This window comes from Macaca mulatta, chromosome 15 (genome assembly GCF_049350105.2).
Source record: "Macaca mulatta isolate MMU2019108-1 chromosome 15, T2T-MMU8v2.0, whole genome shotgun sequence".
Taxonomy (NCBI): domain Eukaryota; kingdom Metazoa; phylum Chordata; class Mammalia; order Primates; family Cercopithecidae; genus Macaca; species Macaca mulatta.
The window spans coordinates 35,878,400-35,892,991 of record NC_133420.1 but is presented as its reverse complement, the minus strand read 5'-3'; the positions used below and the strand labels follow the sequence as shown (position 1 = coordinate 35,892,991).

Genomic DNA, 14,592 nt, shown 5'->3' with positions numbered 1-14,592 from the left:
CTTGAGCCCCTGGTCTCAAGCAATCCTCACCTCGGCCTCCGAAAGTTGTGTACGTATTTTCATGGTGATCGCATTGCTGCCCAGAAATGCCCTTTTGAGATGGATTTAATACAGAGGAGGAAACTAGGGATCAGAAAGTTTAAGTAACTTGCTCATGGTCACAGATTAGTAATTGAAGGAGCCATTATTCAAACTTGAATCTGTCTGTTTCCAAAGCCTGGGCTGTTACCATGTTATCACATTTGCTCCTTGGGCTGCCGACGTGAAACCTACTTCCTTTCAGTTCTGTGGCCTGCCTGTGCTAGCTGCTATATTGCCTTGTGGATCTTGTTACAGAGTAGTGTCTATAGTTTGCACATTCCAGGAAATACTGGTAATACCCTTTTCTACATCACACACACACACACACACACACACCCCTTTAGGGATATTGAAAGAACCCCCCCCACACACACACACACAGCCCTTTAGGGATATTGAAAGAAAAACACACACACACACACACATACACACACACACCCCTTTAGGGATATTGAAAGAAAAAAACCCTCAAAGATTAATGCCTCATGACCTGAATTGGGCTGGGGCAGACACAAACTGCATTTGAGCAACTGCAGCTGCTGCTTTAGCCCTTTTATTCCCACTGCCTGCTTGCCATTGCTGCGTTTGCAGGGCCATTCATTCTCTTGGTTTGTTCCAGTACACTGTTTCTTTCTACTTTCCAGGCCTGGGTAAGCCTTCATGCAGTTTTTGAACACCTGTCTTGTGTTCAGTGTTGCTTCTCACCTGGCCTGTGGCTTTTTAGTAGTGCATCTTGCTGTTGCAGGTCCCAAGTGTGTGGAATGGGGCTCCTTCCCAGCGTAGATATACCAATTGAAGCACACAAGGACGTTCAGTCAAGAATCAAAAGTGGAGGATAGGCTGAAGAGCAAGTTGCCACCAACACTTATGCAAAAATTGCAAACAAAAGGACAGGTTTCTCTTGTCCCTGCCTGTCCTCTCTTCTCCATGCCTTGTATCATGCACCTATTTATGGTACCTAGCGGTTGACTACCGTAGATCAGATCACTATTCCATTTCTTTCCTCCATAAATTCCCTCTCTTCTTTCTCCCCACTACTCTTGGACGTGTCGGGGAGTAGCATGAACTATATATCTAAGCCGGTCTTAATGTGAGAATAGTACTATTATTACCACCACTGGTAAGAATAGTTGCTAGATTTGTCTAGCACCAACAAGAGAGGAACAGAGCAGAAGGCCTGGAATTCAGGAGTCAGGCTATACTGGGCCCAAATCCCATGTCTGCCAAGAACTTTTTGTGTGACCTTGAGCAGGTTACTTGATCTGTCTGAACCCCTACTTCCCACTTTTTTTTTCCCCGCAGGCAGGGTCTTTCTTTGTTACCCAGGCTGGGGTGCGGTGGCATGATCATAGCTCACTGCCACCTCAAATTCCTGAGCTTAAGGATCTTCTGGTCTCAGCCTTTCAAGTAGTTGAGAATACAGGCATGCCCCACCATGCCCAGCTAATTTAAAAAAAAAAAAAAATTGTAGCTGGGCACTGTCTCACGCCTGTAATCCCAGCATCTTGGGATGCTAAGGCAGGTAGATCACCAGAGGTCAGGAGTTCGAGACCAGTCTGGCCAGCATGGCGAAACCCCATCTCTACTAAAAATGCAAAAATTAACCTTATGTGGTGGCACGTGCCTGTAGTCCCAGCTACTCAGGAGGCTGAGGCAGGAGAATCGCTTGAACCTGGGAGGCAGAGGTTGCAGTGAGCCGAGATTATGCCACTGTACGCCAGCCTGGGAGACAGAGCAAGACTCCATCTCAAAAAAAAAAAAAAAAAAAAACTGTAGAGATGGGGTCTCACCATGTTGCCCAGTCTGTCCACTTTCTAATCTGTAAAACCCAGGTACTCATGCCACTAATGTCACAGGAATGTTATGAAGATTAACTGAGCTAATGCATGGAGAATGCATCAGCTCAGAACTTGACACAGGGAAATGGCTCTGCAACAGTTTTCGTTATTATTAGTATTGAAGGGGAGCAGATGACATTGGGGTCAGGTGGCTGGGCAAATATAAGTGGGCCTTACCATGATAATAATGTGGTCTCTCCTTATGTCCTTCTCTTGCTTTATTTTCTTCATATACTTTGTGTCATTTTATCTGCTTAATTGTTTACTGTGTCTGTCTCGCTTTCACTAGAATGTGAGTGCTTTGAGAGGAGAGAGGAAGAACTTTGTCAATTTTGTTCATTGCTGTATTCCTAGGCCCTCAAACAGAGCCTAGCCTGTAGTAAGTATGCAATAATGTAATCATTGTTTCTGGAACACTGTGCCAACTGTTGTTCCGGCCGCCATTTATGTATTAGCTAATATACTTGTAACATCCTTTTGAGATCAGTATATTATCTCTATCTTACAGATGAAGTAACTAAGTCACAGAGGAATGGGATTTTTTGTGCCCAGTGTCACACAGTTAATAAGTGAAAGAACAGGCTATCTTTCTCCAGAGCCTGGACTTGTAGCCACTATGCTATGTTCTCCCCTAGTAGGAAACATTACAATTACTTTTATTAATAATATTATTGAGAACTTAAAATAGTTTATTACCTATATATGCAAAGTCATTTAGCTATCTTCTCTCATTTGCTCATAACACTGGAAAAATCCTGTACGGCCTCCCTCATCCCTCTGCACTTGACGGTTGAGGAAATAACAGATAATGTTTATTGAGTACATCACATGTACCAGCACATTTATTAACTTGTTTAATTCTCACAATAATTGAGTTGTTGTAAGAGGGACTGAATGGGGACAGAGGAGAACCGTTAAGTAAATAGTATTATACACATTTGACAGATGGAAAAACTGATGCAGAGGTAAAATAACTTGCCCAGGGCCACAAAGCTGAAAAATGATAGATCTGGACCTCAAGCCCCAACAGTCTGACTTCAGAGACTGTTCTCTTAAGTGCTTCACCTGACAACCTTGCATTCAGAGAGGAAAAATTAAAGTCCACAGGTACTCAACTTGTAAGTGGCAGAGCTGGATTTGGAAATCAAGTTTGCTTTGACCACCAAATTGTGCTTTTTTGCATGTATGATGGAGCTGAGGCAAGAGTTATGTCCACTTACCCCAAAACTGGGGTTTCCATCCTTCTGTGGCGACAGGGAAAGAGAAGACAAGTGACTTAAGACCACTCAGCTGGGAATGTGGAGCTGTGACCCCTGACCGCAACCTCCTTTCTCATTCAGTCAGGCTGGGCTGGGCTGTGTTTCGGGATGGTATGTCTGGTTTAACCAGGCATCAGTCACAGAATAGTCCTTTGAAAGCAGGTGCCCAGTTGTGTCCCCAGAGAGAACTAAAATTACTACTGGTGTTAGAAGTCCTTCCAAAATGTATGATTTCCTTGGGCTAAAAGGATACCTACAGAAGATCTAATGTCTTTATGATACATTAATGTATGTAAAACAGGCTAGTGGGATGAGGCGAAGGGTGGTGTCCTTAGAAGCATAGGAAATCTGGCTAGGCTACACAAACAAAAACATTTCCTTCAGGACCCGCAGCCCCAAGGCATAGGGCAGCTCCCACCAGCAAACAGTGAAGCAGGCACGTGATGCCCCTGATTTCAGGCCCATGCTCCCGTAGAGGGAGTCCCGAAAGCCCAGGGAGGAAGTGGCAAAGTTTCTGTCAGTGGCAGTGTCAGGAATGTATCTTGATATGCCATTCCTTGAAAGTGCAGCTTCCTTCTCCCTTAACCTGCTACCTACAGCTGCTAGAGCAGAATTCATGTCCCCCGCTTTCCCCATTGCCTACTGCTCTCCTCTGTTCACGTTCTGTTTCTGTCTGCTCACTATCCCCTCAGTTGCCTAAGCTCCAAGTGGCAAAATCCTTTGTGACCATTTTCTCTCTCACTGCTCACATTCTATTCTCCCCAAGTCCCAGAGATTCTGTAGTAAGAATAATAACTCAGCTGTCCTTTGTTGAGTTTTTACAGTGCATACATATTGACAGCACGCCAAGTACTTGCCCCCCATTATTTCATTTAATCCTCACTTCCACCCTCTTTGTAATATTCTTACTCCCATTTTGTATAGGAGAAAACTGAGTTTGGAGAGGTTGAATAGCATACTCAAAGTTCTGAAGCTAACAAGTAGCAGAGCTGGAATTTCAGCCTAGGTCTTTTTGGCCCTAAACCATGTCCTTTCTACATTTTAAAGCCCCCTTTAAGTGTCCAAAGAGCCTTCTGAAGTTGCGTGTCTGTTGCATTACAACTTTTTTGCTGTCATTACCTGAGCTGAGCGTGACTTCCTCTGATATACACCTGGTGTATAGCTTTGTACATGTGTCACATTCTCATTGAAACAATAGGAAGTATCATTTCAGTCAGTGGGATTCTCTGTTGTGTGAGTTAGCAGTGGGGCATGCCCTCTGCTTATTGTTCATAGGAACATGCTCAAGGAATTTTTCAGGAAGGCCCCCATCCAGGATGTTACTGGAAGATCTGCCTGGTGGAGCTTGTACAAACAAAGTATGACCCTGCCAGCTCGGCCAAAACCCCTGCCTTGTGCTAGAGGCTCTCTGACCCTAGCGGAAAAGGCTTCCTCACCCAGCCAAGAAACTGCAAAAGGGTGGGTCCTGAGCTCCCCGTCTACCTACCTAGAGGCTCCTGGTCAGACTCTTACATGTATTTAGATCTGGTTTGTATATTGCTGTCTACACAAACTAAAAATCTGATCAAGTTTCTTCTTATTTTAATGTAAAATATAAATTTTTAAAATGTACTGCTTTAGTCTTTTTTTTCTTTTTTTTTTTTAAGATAGGGTCAGGCCAGACATGGTGGCTGACGCCTGTAATCCCAGCACTTTGGGAGGCCTGGACAGGCGGATCACTTAAGATCAGGAGTTCATGACTAGCCTGGCTAACATGGTGAAACCCCGTCTCTACTAAAAATACAAAAATTATCCAGGCATGGTGGCTTGCGACTAATTCCAGCTACTCACGAGGCTGAGGCAGGCGAATCACTTGAACCCAGGAAGCGGGGGTTGCGGTGAGCCGAGATCGCACCACTATACTCCAGCCTGGGTGACAGAGCAAGACTCTATCTCCAGAAAAAAAAAAAAAAAAGATGGGGTCATGCTGTCTCATCCAGGCTAAAGTGCAGTGGCATAATCATGGCTCACTGCAGCCTCAGACTCCTGGGCTCAAGTGATCCTTTTGCCTCAGCCTCTCAAGTAGGTGAGACTTCAGGCACATATGATGATGCCTGGCTAATTTTATTGTGTATCGTAGGGATGGGGTCTTGCTGAGTTGTCCAGGCTTGTATTTTAGTCATTTTTTAAGTGTACAATTCAGTGGCATTAAGTGTATTCACATTGTTGTATAAACAATCTCTAGAATGCTCTTCATCCTGCAAAGCTCTTTACCTATTAAACAACTCCCCACTTCCCTCTTTCCCCAGCCCCTGGTAACCACTATTCTACTTTCCGTCTCTATGAATTTGACAACTCTTAAGAACTTCATGTAAGTGGAATCATACAATATGTGTCTCTGTGAGTCTGGCATATTTCACTTAGCATAATGTTTTTTATGCTAAGTGTTTTTTATGCTAAGGTTCATCCATGTGATAACACATATCACATTCTCATTTCTTTTTAAGGCTGAATAACATTATATGCTTATACCATATTTTGTTGAGCTGTCAGTGGATTTACTAAGACCCACTGTGACATTGAAGGGCTTACAAAGCCTTTCTCTTGCCGGCCTCTCCAGCCTTCTCTTTTGGGATAGTCTTTGCCGCCTTCTTTCAATACTATCACTTTTTTTCATCCTATAAGAGCTATATTCTTTACACATGCCATTCCCTCTGGTGAGAATGATCTTTCACTATCCCCCCAACTCTTACGCAACTTAAATATCACTTAGCCTCAGTATCTCCACATTTAGTTCCTGGGGTCCCACAAAGAAAGGTTGGTCAGACTCCTTTCCCCACTTAATTATTTTTGTAGAACTCTATATGACTTTATGGTGCATATTACCACTGTAATTTATTCATTAATTTGTATGTGTTTGTGTAATGACTGCCTTCCTTGTCAGATGGTAAACTCCTGTGTATTTAATGCTGTCTCCCTTTTTTCTGTCATAGTGAGTAACTTATAGTAGGTACCTAGTAAGTAGTTATTGAATGAAGCTATAGATTGAATGAATGAATATTGAAAAGAGAAAATTTCAGGGCTACATTCTGAGAGCATTTGGATTTTGAAATGTCTGTGAGATATGAAATTACCAGTGAGATCTCAAAAAGTCATCTCGCCAGAGCATAGATCTTTGCTCTGTCATTTCTCTGTTGACTAAAAACTTTCATGAATAGATTCTTCATTATTTGAAGATGCTTCACGGCTTCCAAAACTGTAACCAACAACAACAGCAGAGACAGTTTCCATTTCCTGAGTGTTTATTCTCTATCAGGCTTTGTACTGGATGCTTTCCATGTATTACCTCATCTAAATCTCACAATAACTCTGAAAGGGAGGTTCTGTTTCATTTGTTTGTTTTTGATTTCTGTTTCCAAATGAGAAGATCAAGGCTCAGAGAGTTTAAATAACTTGCATAGGGTCACTCAGCCTGTAAGTGGCAGGTCCAGAAGTGGAGGCGGAGCTGAGTTTTGTGGCCTGGGATAGAGCCCACCCCTCCTCCTCTTCAACTGAAGTAGTCTCTTTTTATCTGCTTTACAAATGGGGTCTCTGCCTCAGTTTTCTTTGGAGCCAAGGTTTGTGGCTAAAGAAGAATTTGAAAACTCCAGGCCTGTAGAATATATTTGACTGGGATGTACCCTTTTCAGCTTCATGCTCTCCCTTCGCTACATCTCCCACTGTGCTTCCCAAAATGCACTTTGCTTTCTTCTGCAGCTAACAAGTTACTGTGCATCCATAAGGCAGTTTCCAGATCTCAAGATAGAAGTGTTGTGTTTTCTGCATGCTCCTCCCACAGGAGATCCATCCTTCCATCCTAGCAGCAGTCATCCTCTTTCTAAGTAGTGGCTGACAAGTTTGTCTCCACCACTAGTCTGAGCCTCTGGAAAAGATGGGCCAGGTCTGCCTCTTCTGAAGCTCCTTGGTCTGGCCCAAGATCTGGCACAGAGCGTAGGAGGCTCAGCCAGTGCTTGATGAGTGAATGCATATCAACTTAAAGTGGGTACTCAGAACTAACCAGCTGAGTTCAGAAGCCTGGAACACAAACTCTAATGTATACTCACAGAACCCCAGGAATGCAAGGTGGAGATGATCAGATATATTAATCACATTCGGAAAAGAATGAAAATATTTCCATAATAAAATATGTTTCTTTTCTAAAACAGATGTGCTGTGATTGTTTCATGAGGAAGTAATTAAACATGTTTGATTAAAACATTCATAAACACTACCATTTATTCAAGGCTACTATATATGCTGCTCTCTTTATTGACACTTTATCTGTTGTGTCTGCTTCTCTTAATCCTCCGGTAAGGTGTCTTTTTAAATCTTCATTTTAGAGATAAGGAAACTGAGGCTCACAGAGATGAAGTAGCTTGCCCAAGGATAGTCAACTTCTGAGCAATAGATAGAGGTATGAACCTAGTCTGTCTGACTTCAGAACCAGTGCCTTGCCATCACCCTAACTGCTTCTGATCTTGTATTTTAGATTCTTTTCAGCTCCGAGCACACACATGCCCTTGTCCCTCTCAGCCCTCCCTGTGCCTAGCATGGTTTGTCTTCCTCCCTCCCTTTCCCCCTTCTCACTGCACTCCTCTCTCCATTTCCTTGTAGTATCTCTTTGATTATTGCCTCTTTGCATCCTGAAATGGAAATATTTTTGATAATGTCAATGATTGGACACTATTACATGTGGAAACTGGTGTTAATAGTGTGGTAATGTCACATTTGCATTAATAAATACAAAATGATACATTTTATTAAGGCCAAATTACCTATATTATGATTTTGTTTTCTTTATGTAGCCTTTAATTCTTAAGGATTTTTTAGTCTCATTTTATATTTTTTAAATGTATGTTTTTTCCTCCATTTAAAATATAACAGTGTAGTGAAAAGAAAAGTTGATCAGATAATTTTTTTTCTTTTATTAAGCATTGTCTAACCAGTGAGATACCTATTTGAAATTATATGAAATACAATACTCAAATACTTCAGTATGTTCTTTCTGGAGAAGTTTATGAGGTTTCTTAAAGGCTTAGATTCATTTATTTTCTGCCTCTCTTAGTATTTCAGCAGGATTAAGTTTTTTGAATCAGTGGATCAAGTTTTAATTTTCCTGTTCCTTCCTTATACTGACATATGCTTTGGCAGAACAAAAAAGAGACCTAAACATGTCAGCATGATTTTTGTTCAATGAATTAAAAACCATAAAAGTAACAAGATCTGATCCAAATCCCTAAACTCCTGACATGGTGGTTTTGTCCTTTTCAGTCCCAAGCTTCATATTACTGACTTTGAAGAGCTTTCTGCCTGGAAGCAGAAGTAATGGCAGCAGTGCATGATTTACTTGAAATAGATTACAAGAGTAAAAAGAATATAGGCCAGAAAGATCAGGATTTGAATCCCAGTTCTCTCACTCATGCTCACGGGCCAGTCACTTAACGTCTGTGAGCCTGTTTCCTCATTTGAAGAGTTGTGAGGATCAATGAAGTAACATACTTAAAGTACTCACGTGGCCCGGGGGGTTTAATAATAGTAGTAATTAGACTCATTGTTATTTTGAGAATACCTTCAAATAGCTGAATCCAAACGGATTCACATAAATATAACTGTTCCCTTCAGAGCTTATTCTTTCTCAAAATTTTTTTTTTCTCAGCAGAGAAAATATAAGGTAGATGTTACTAAATCTTTAACAGCTGCTCATCACTATTCCACACTGAACATGTACCCAGAACTTGGGATTGTCCTTTCTTGAGCAAGAACCGTGTTGATTTGAGGGTCAGGAAGCATAAGCATGTCCATTTTAGGACCCGGGGGGAGCAGAGGAATGTTGTCATACTAAGACCATTGGCTTTTGTGACAGGCCAGCTTGGGTTTGACTGGGTTTGACTTTGTATAAGGTACCAAATTTCTTTGGGCCTCATTTTCTTCATCTGTAAAATGTGGTTTGTGATCTTACAAGACTCTCTGTGATATGGCTTCCCAGCCTCTTTTCTTGTCACTCCTTTCTTTGTTATCAGTGCTTCAGCCAATTCCTTAAATGAAACATGGGCTCTTGGTGGTTTTGTCCTTTTCAGTCCCAAGCTTCATATTACTGACTATGAAGAGCTTTGTGCCTGGAAGCAGAAGTAATGGCAGCAGTGCATGATTCACTTGAAACAGATTACAAGAGTAGCAGAAGGAATACAGGCCAGAAATATTGGGATCTGAATCCCAGTTCTCTCACTGGGAAGTTTGATACCTTATACAAAGTCAAACCCTGTGTGCCCATGTTTGGGCAACTTAAAGCCTTTTTACATGTGTTTTCCTCCTCCTGGAAATTCCAGGAGTTCAGCCCACAGAGAGGAAAGTTACAAACTGCTGAACTGGTTGACAGAGTGATGTTAAATTCTTGGCCAGCAGTTAATGTATAGAATGATTTTGTTGAATGTTTTTTGTTTTTTATCAGAGTAACCAGAGAGCACAGAGAAACGCTGGTGAAACTGGCCAAACAGAACACCAACAAGGCCAAAGACTCTTTACGGAAGGTTCGCACCAACGCAATGAACAAGCTGAAGAAATCCAAGGATACAGTCTCGGAGGACACCATTAGGCTAGTAGAGAAACAGGTACTATTGCCAACAGATGTAGTAGTATCTGTGTATTCAACGCAAGGAATCATTTGTTCATGTTTGAGGTGAGGACAGTTAAAACAGAATACCTCTCATCATTCATTCACATTATCAACATTGACTTGAGTCTCTGTTCTGGGCTTAGCCTAAGGCCAGATTCAGAGGGATCCATAGAGGAGGATAAGACACTTGTATTGTGTGCCAGGTTTTGTGTGGAACACTTTATATTACTTCATTTACCCTCATCACTACAAAACTATGAGGTAGGTAGTAAGGAAACTGAGGTTCCAGTAAGTTTTTTTTTTTTTTTTTTTTTTTTGAGTCGGAGTCTAGCTCTGTCGCCCAGGCTGGAGTGCAGTGGCCAGATCTCAGCTCACTGCAAGCTCCGCCTCCTGGGTTTACGCCATTCTCCTGGCTCAGCCTCCCGAGTAGCTGGGACTACAGGCGCCTGCCACCTCGCCCGGCTAGTTTTTTGTATTTTTTAGTAGAGATGGGGTTTCACCGTGTTAACCAGGATGGTCTCGATCTGCTGACCTTGTGATCCGCCCGTCTCGGCCTCCCAAAGTGCTAGGATTACAGGCTTGAGCCACCGCGACCGGCCACAAGTAAGTTAAATAGCTTGCCCAAAATCACGCTGCTGGAAATTGGTAGAAATCGGATCCATACTCAGGCAGACTGATTTCAGAGCCTTTACACTAATGTTCTCCTGTCTGGTTTTCTGGTTGCTGAGAAGTGAGCACTTAATGTTCTCAGTGTGCTGAGTAGTGGCACTTGAATAAATCTTAAGCTATTGGAGTAAAATAGTGAGTGACGAGGGGGAAAAGTAAAACCATATGTACAAAGGTATGGTGATATAAAAACAATATTCAGTTAGATCATGCGGGTTTGAACATAGGATAAGACTAGGGAATGAATAAAGAAAACAGAGTGGCTAGATAATAGAAGGAAGGTCTTGTACACCAGGTTTAGGGGTTTGAACGTTAACATGTACAGACTTTCTCACATTGTGCGACTATATAAGTCATATGTGGCCATAGTAATGGTACATAACTACCCCAAAACTCAGTGATCGACAATATCAAAGCATTATTTCTTATTCTTATTTCCATGGGCCAGCTGGGGTGTAGCTATTCTAGCCTGGGCTCACTGGGCTTGACTCCAGATCTTGGATTGGGTTCAAATCTGCTTTATATATCTCTTAATCTTCCGGAGCCAACAGGTTTCCTAGGGCCTCTTTTCGTGGTAACAGCAGATGCCACGATCATAAGCCCAACCACTCAAGTACATTTTAAACACCTACTCTTCTCACATTTGATTGGCCAAAGCAAGTCACTTGGGCCAAGCTCAATATCTTTGGTACAAGGAAATACATATATTTATGGAGGTCTGGGGAAAGAAGTGAATATTTGCTGAACAACATCTAATCTACCAAAGTACCATAATCACTTGGGTAGCTTATAAAAATCCAGGTATCTGGGGCCCCATTTCCAGAGATTGAGTCAGTGAATCTGGGATAGAGCCTAGGAATCTGTATTTTAAATCCTTCTCAGGTGATTCTCATACAGAGACACGCTTAAAAGGTTTTTTTTAGATGATGGAGAGAGCACATCTATGTTTATGAAAGATGACTGTAGTGGCCAGGTAAAAAACAGATTGTAGGGGGCAAGACTGAAGGCAGGGAGACCAGGGAAGCTGCTGCAGAAATCCAACCAGGAAGTGATGGTGACTTGAACCTGAGTGGCACCTGTAGAAAGATGTAGAGATAGAATTAGTAATGTTCAATGTAATATAAAGGGTTTGATAGGCCTTAAAGCCTCCTCATCCACGATAAAGCAGCATTTTAGGGAGATTGAACAGGCGTGTGGGCTGGATAGGGAGTGAAGAGAGAAGCGAGAAACAAGGAGAAACCTTAGTGGGACCCCTGAAGAAGTCCATAAATTGACTAGCTGCTCCCCTTCTCCTCCATCAGCAGGTAAAATGCTAGTTTTACTAGCAATTTACTAGTAGGAGAGCCATAACAATCACCTGGCGGGGGGAATTTTAGGTGGCTTCCTGGGCCCTACTCCTGCATTTTCTGATATGTTTTCTGATACAGTAGCTCTGCCTAGAAATGTATATTTTTATTTTACTTAATTTTATTTATTTATTTTTCTTGAGATGGGGGTCTCACTATGTTGCCCAGGCTGGTCTTGTCATCCTGGGCTCAAGTAGTCCTCCTGTAGCTGGGATAACAGGTGCGCCCAGCTAGAATGTATAGTTTTAAAAAGCTCTCAGGTAATTCTGTAAAAGCACGTGTAGAAGATAATGACCTAGAAGATTGTTCTACACTTGTTGTCCTGTGACCTTGGGGAAGTTGCTTGACTCTTTGGAGTCTGTTTTCTGTAAAAAGGGATTGGTCATTTCTGCCTTGAATGGTTTCCTTGGTATGCTAGAAAGCACCATTAGTGTACCTGACACCCACACACTCAGAGCTCCTCTCTTGCCATCTCTCTGCCCTCCTCTTTCCCTATATCAGCTAAAAGAGGAGGTTCAGAGATTAGGCTGGCCTTTCCTGAGCACTGACCAGGCCTCATTAATAGTCTGGGCCCTGGCTCCAGCTGGGCCAGCTCCTGGTCTTTCTCCCAGGGGATTTCTTCACTGCTTTGCCTTGTCATTGCTTCTTGGTGGTAAGCCTATGGACCTCCAGGGCCTGCCAGGCACTCCTCACTCAGCAAGCCAGGACATCTGCCTCAGGGACTAGAGCCCACAGCTCCTTGAAAGAGGAAGAATGATCAGATAGCAAGCATTCTTGATAAAACCCTCTTGACAAAGACCTTGCTGGAAGTCTTCACTCATTAGCACTGGCTTTTTGCCATCCTCTTCAGATAAGAATTTTTCTTTAGTGCTTCTTACTGTTGATTTTTTTTTTTTTTTTTTTTTTTGAGACGAAGTCTCCCTCTATCGCCCAGGCTGGAGTGCAGTGGCTGGATCTCAGCTCAATGCAAGCTCCGCCTCCTGGGTTCACGCCATTCTCCTGCCTCAGCCTCCCCAGTAGCTAGGACTACAGGCGCCCACCACCTTGTCGGGCTAGCTTTTTGTATTTTTTTTTAGTAGAGACGGGGTTTCACTGTGTTAGCCAGGATGGTCTTGATCTCCTGACCTCGTGATCCACCCGTCTCGGCCTCCCAAAGTGCTGGAATTACAGGCTTGAGCCACTGCGCCCAGCCAATTACTGTTGATTTTTGTTAAAGTGAAAATAGCAGTTTTAGTTTTGCTGTTAAAACAATGAAGAAAATAATTGAAATCTCATCACTCAGATGACTATTGTTAACATTTTAGTGTAGAACTTCAAGTTCTCTCTCGAAACAAGAAAAAGAAAAAGTATCATACTATTTATATGACACAATATATCATAGACATCTTTCAAAAAATAATATTATTTAAATGTTTATTCTTTTTTTTTTTTTTCTCACCCAGACTGGAGTGCAGTGGTGCAATCTCGACTCACTGCAACCTCCACCTTCTGGGTTCAAGGGATTCTCCTGCCTCAGCCTCCCGAGTAGCTGGGATTACAGGCATGTGCCACCATGCCCTGCTAATTTTTGTATTTTTGGTAGAGACGGGGTTTCACCATGTTTGCCAGGCTGGTCTTGAACTCTGACCTCAGATGATCCTCCCGCCTCAACCCCCCAAAGTGCTGGGATTATGGGTGTGAGCCCAGCTAAATGTTTATTCTTAACCGGGATAGTTAATAACTTAATTTACTGTCATAGAGTTAAAAGTTTGGAATAAGAGAGAGCCTTATATACACTTCATGGTATTCTTTCTGCTGTCAGAAGGCCCCAAACTGGAATTTTTGGGGTGTGTGCGTGTGTGTGTGTATGCACGCATGCATGTTTTAAAGATATAAAACAAGGCTATGGCTGATTGTTGCTTCATCAGACAGCTTTAAAATTTTGTTTACTTTTGTTCCTTATTATTAAAGTAACATATGTTCATTGGAGAAAATTTAGAGTACAGAAGACTGTTTAAAACAATGGGGGAAAATTCATCCTACCATCCCACATTGGAGGGCAACCGTTCTTAACATTTTGGAATATTTCTTTTTTCCTTTTTTTTCTTAAAAAAAAAAACTACATAATGGTTGAGAAAATATAGTATATATGCAATTTTGTATTCAGCTTTTTATTTTCTGTTTGACCTCAAAGGCATTAGCATTTTTCATGTCTTGAAAAACTCTTTGTAAAACACTTTCTGATGCCTGTTAAATAGTTGGTGTTGTGGTGTTCACTTTCATAAGCCCTCTTTTTGGACATTTTAGTTTGTTTAAACTTTTTTCTTGTAAGGTTGCAGTGAGTATATATATATCTCTGTATCTTTGTTGAGATTTCCTTAGAATAGACTGGAACATCCCAAGTGTGGAATTACTGTACAGAGGGATTGCATATTTTTAATAAGATTCTTGGTACATACTACTGTGTTTTTAAAATATATATGTATTTAGTTTGCCTTTTTAACCCCTAACACTTGAACCTAGAATTTTTTATCTGAGCTGAAAATGTTGCTTATCTGGGAAGTGTTGCTTTTATTTTCACACTCTATAGAAAAGATTGTTATTCTTTGTATAAATCCATATGACCTTTCTAGAGGATAATATACACTAAAATCTATACAATTCTGATTTAGCGACTTAGGAATTTGCCCAAAATAAATAATCAAGAGCCTTATTTATAGAAATGTTCATTGATATATATAATAGTAGAAAACTGGAAACTCTATAAATTTTTGACTGTGGGAAGTAAATTG

General features: G+C 41.6%; 1 protein-coding gene across 11 annotated transcripts in view; it reads left to right on the top strand.

Annotated features, from left to right (window-relative positions):
• MRRF (mitochondrial ribosome recycling factor) overlaps positions 1-14,592 on the top strand; it is a 65,751-nt gene that overhangs the window by 45,541 nt on the left and 5,618 nt on the right. For 10 of the 11 annotated variants that reach the window (XM_077968070.1, XM_015116904.3, XM_015116903.3 and 7 more), the window contains one exon: positions 9,645-9,804. The exons of the other annotated variant lie outside the window; for it this stretch is intronic. In XM_077968070.1, coding sequence (XP_077824196.1) covers positions 9,645-9,804 — 160 coding nt within the window. The remainder of the gene's footprint in view (positions 1-9,644; positions 9,805-14,592) is intronic. 11 annotated transcript variants of the gene reach the window in all.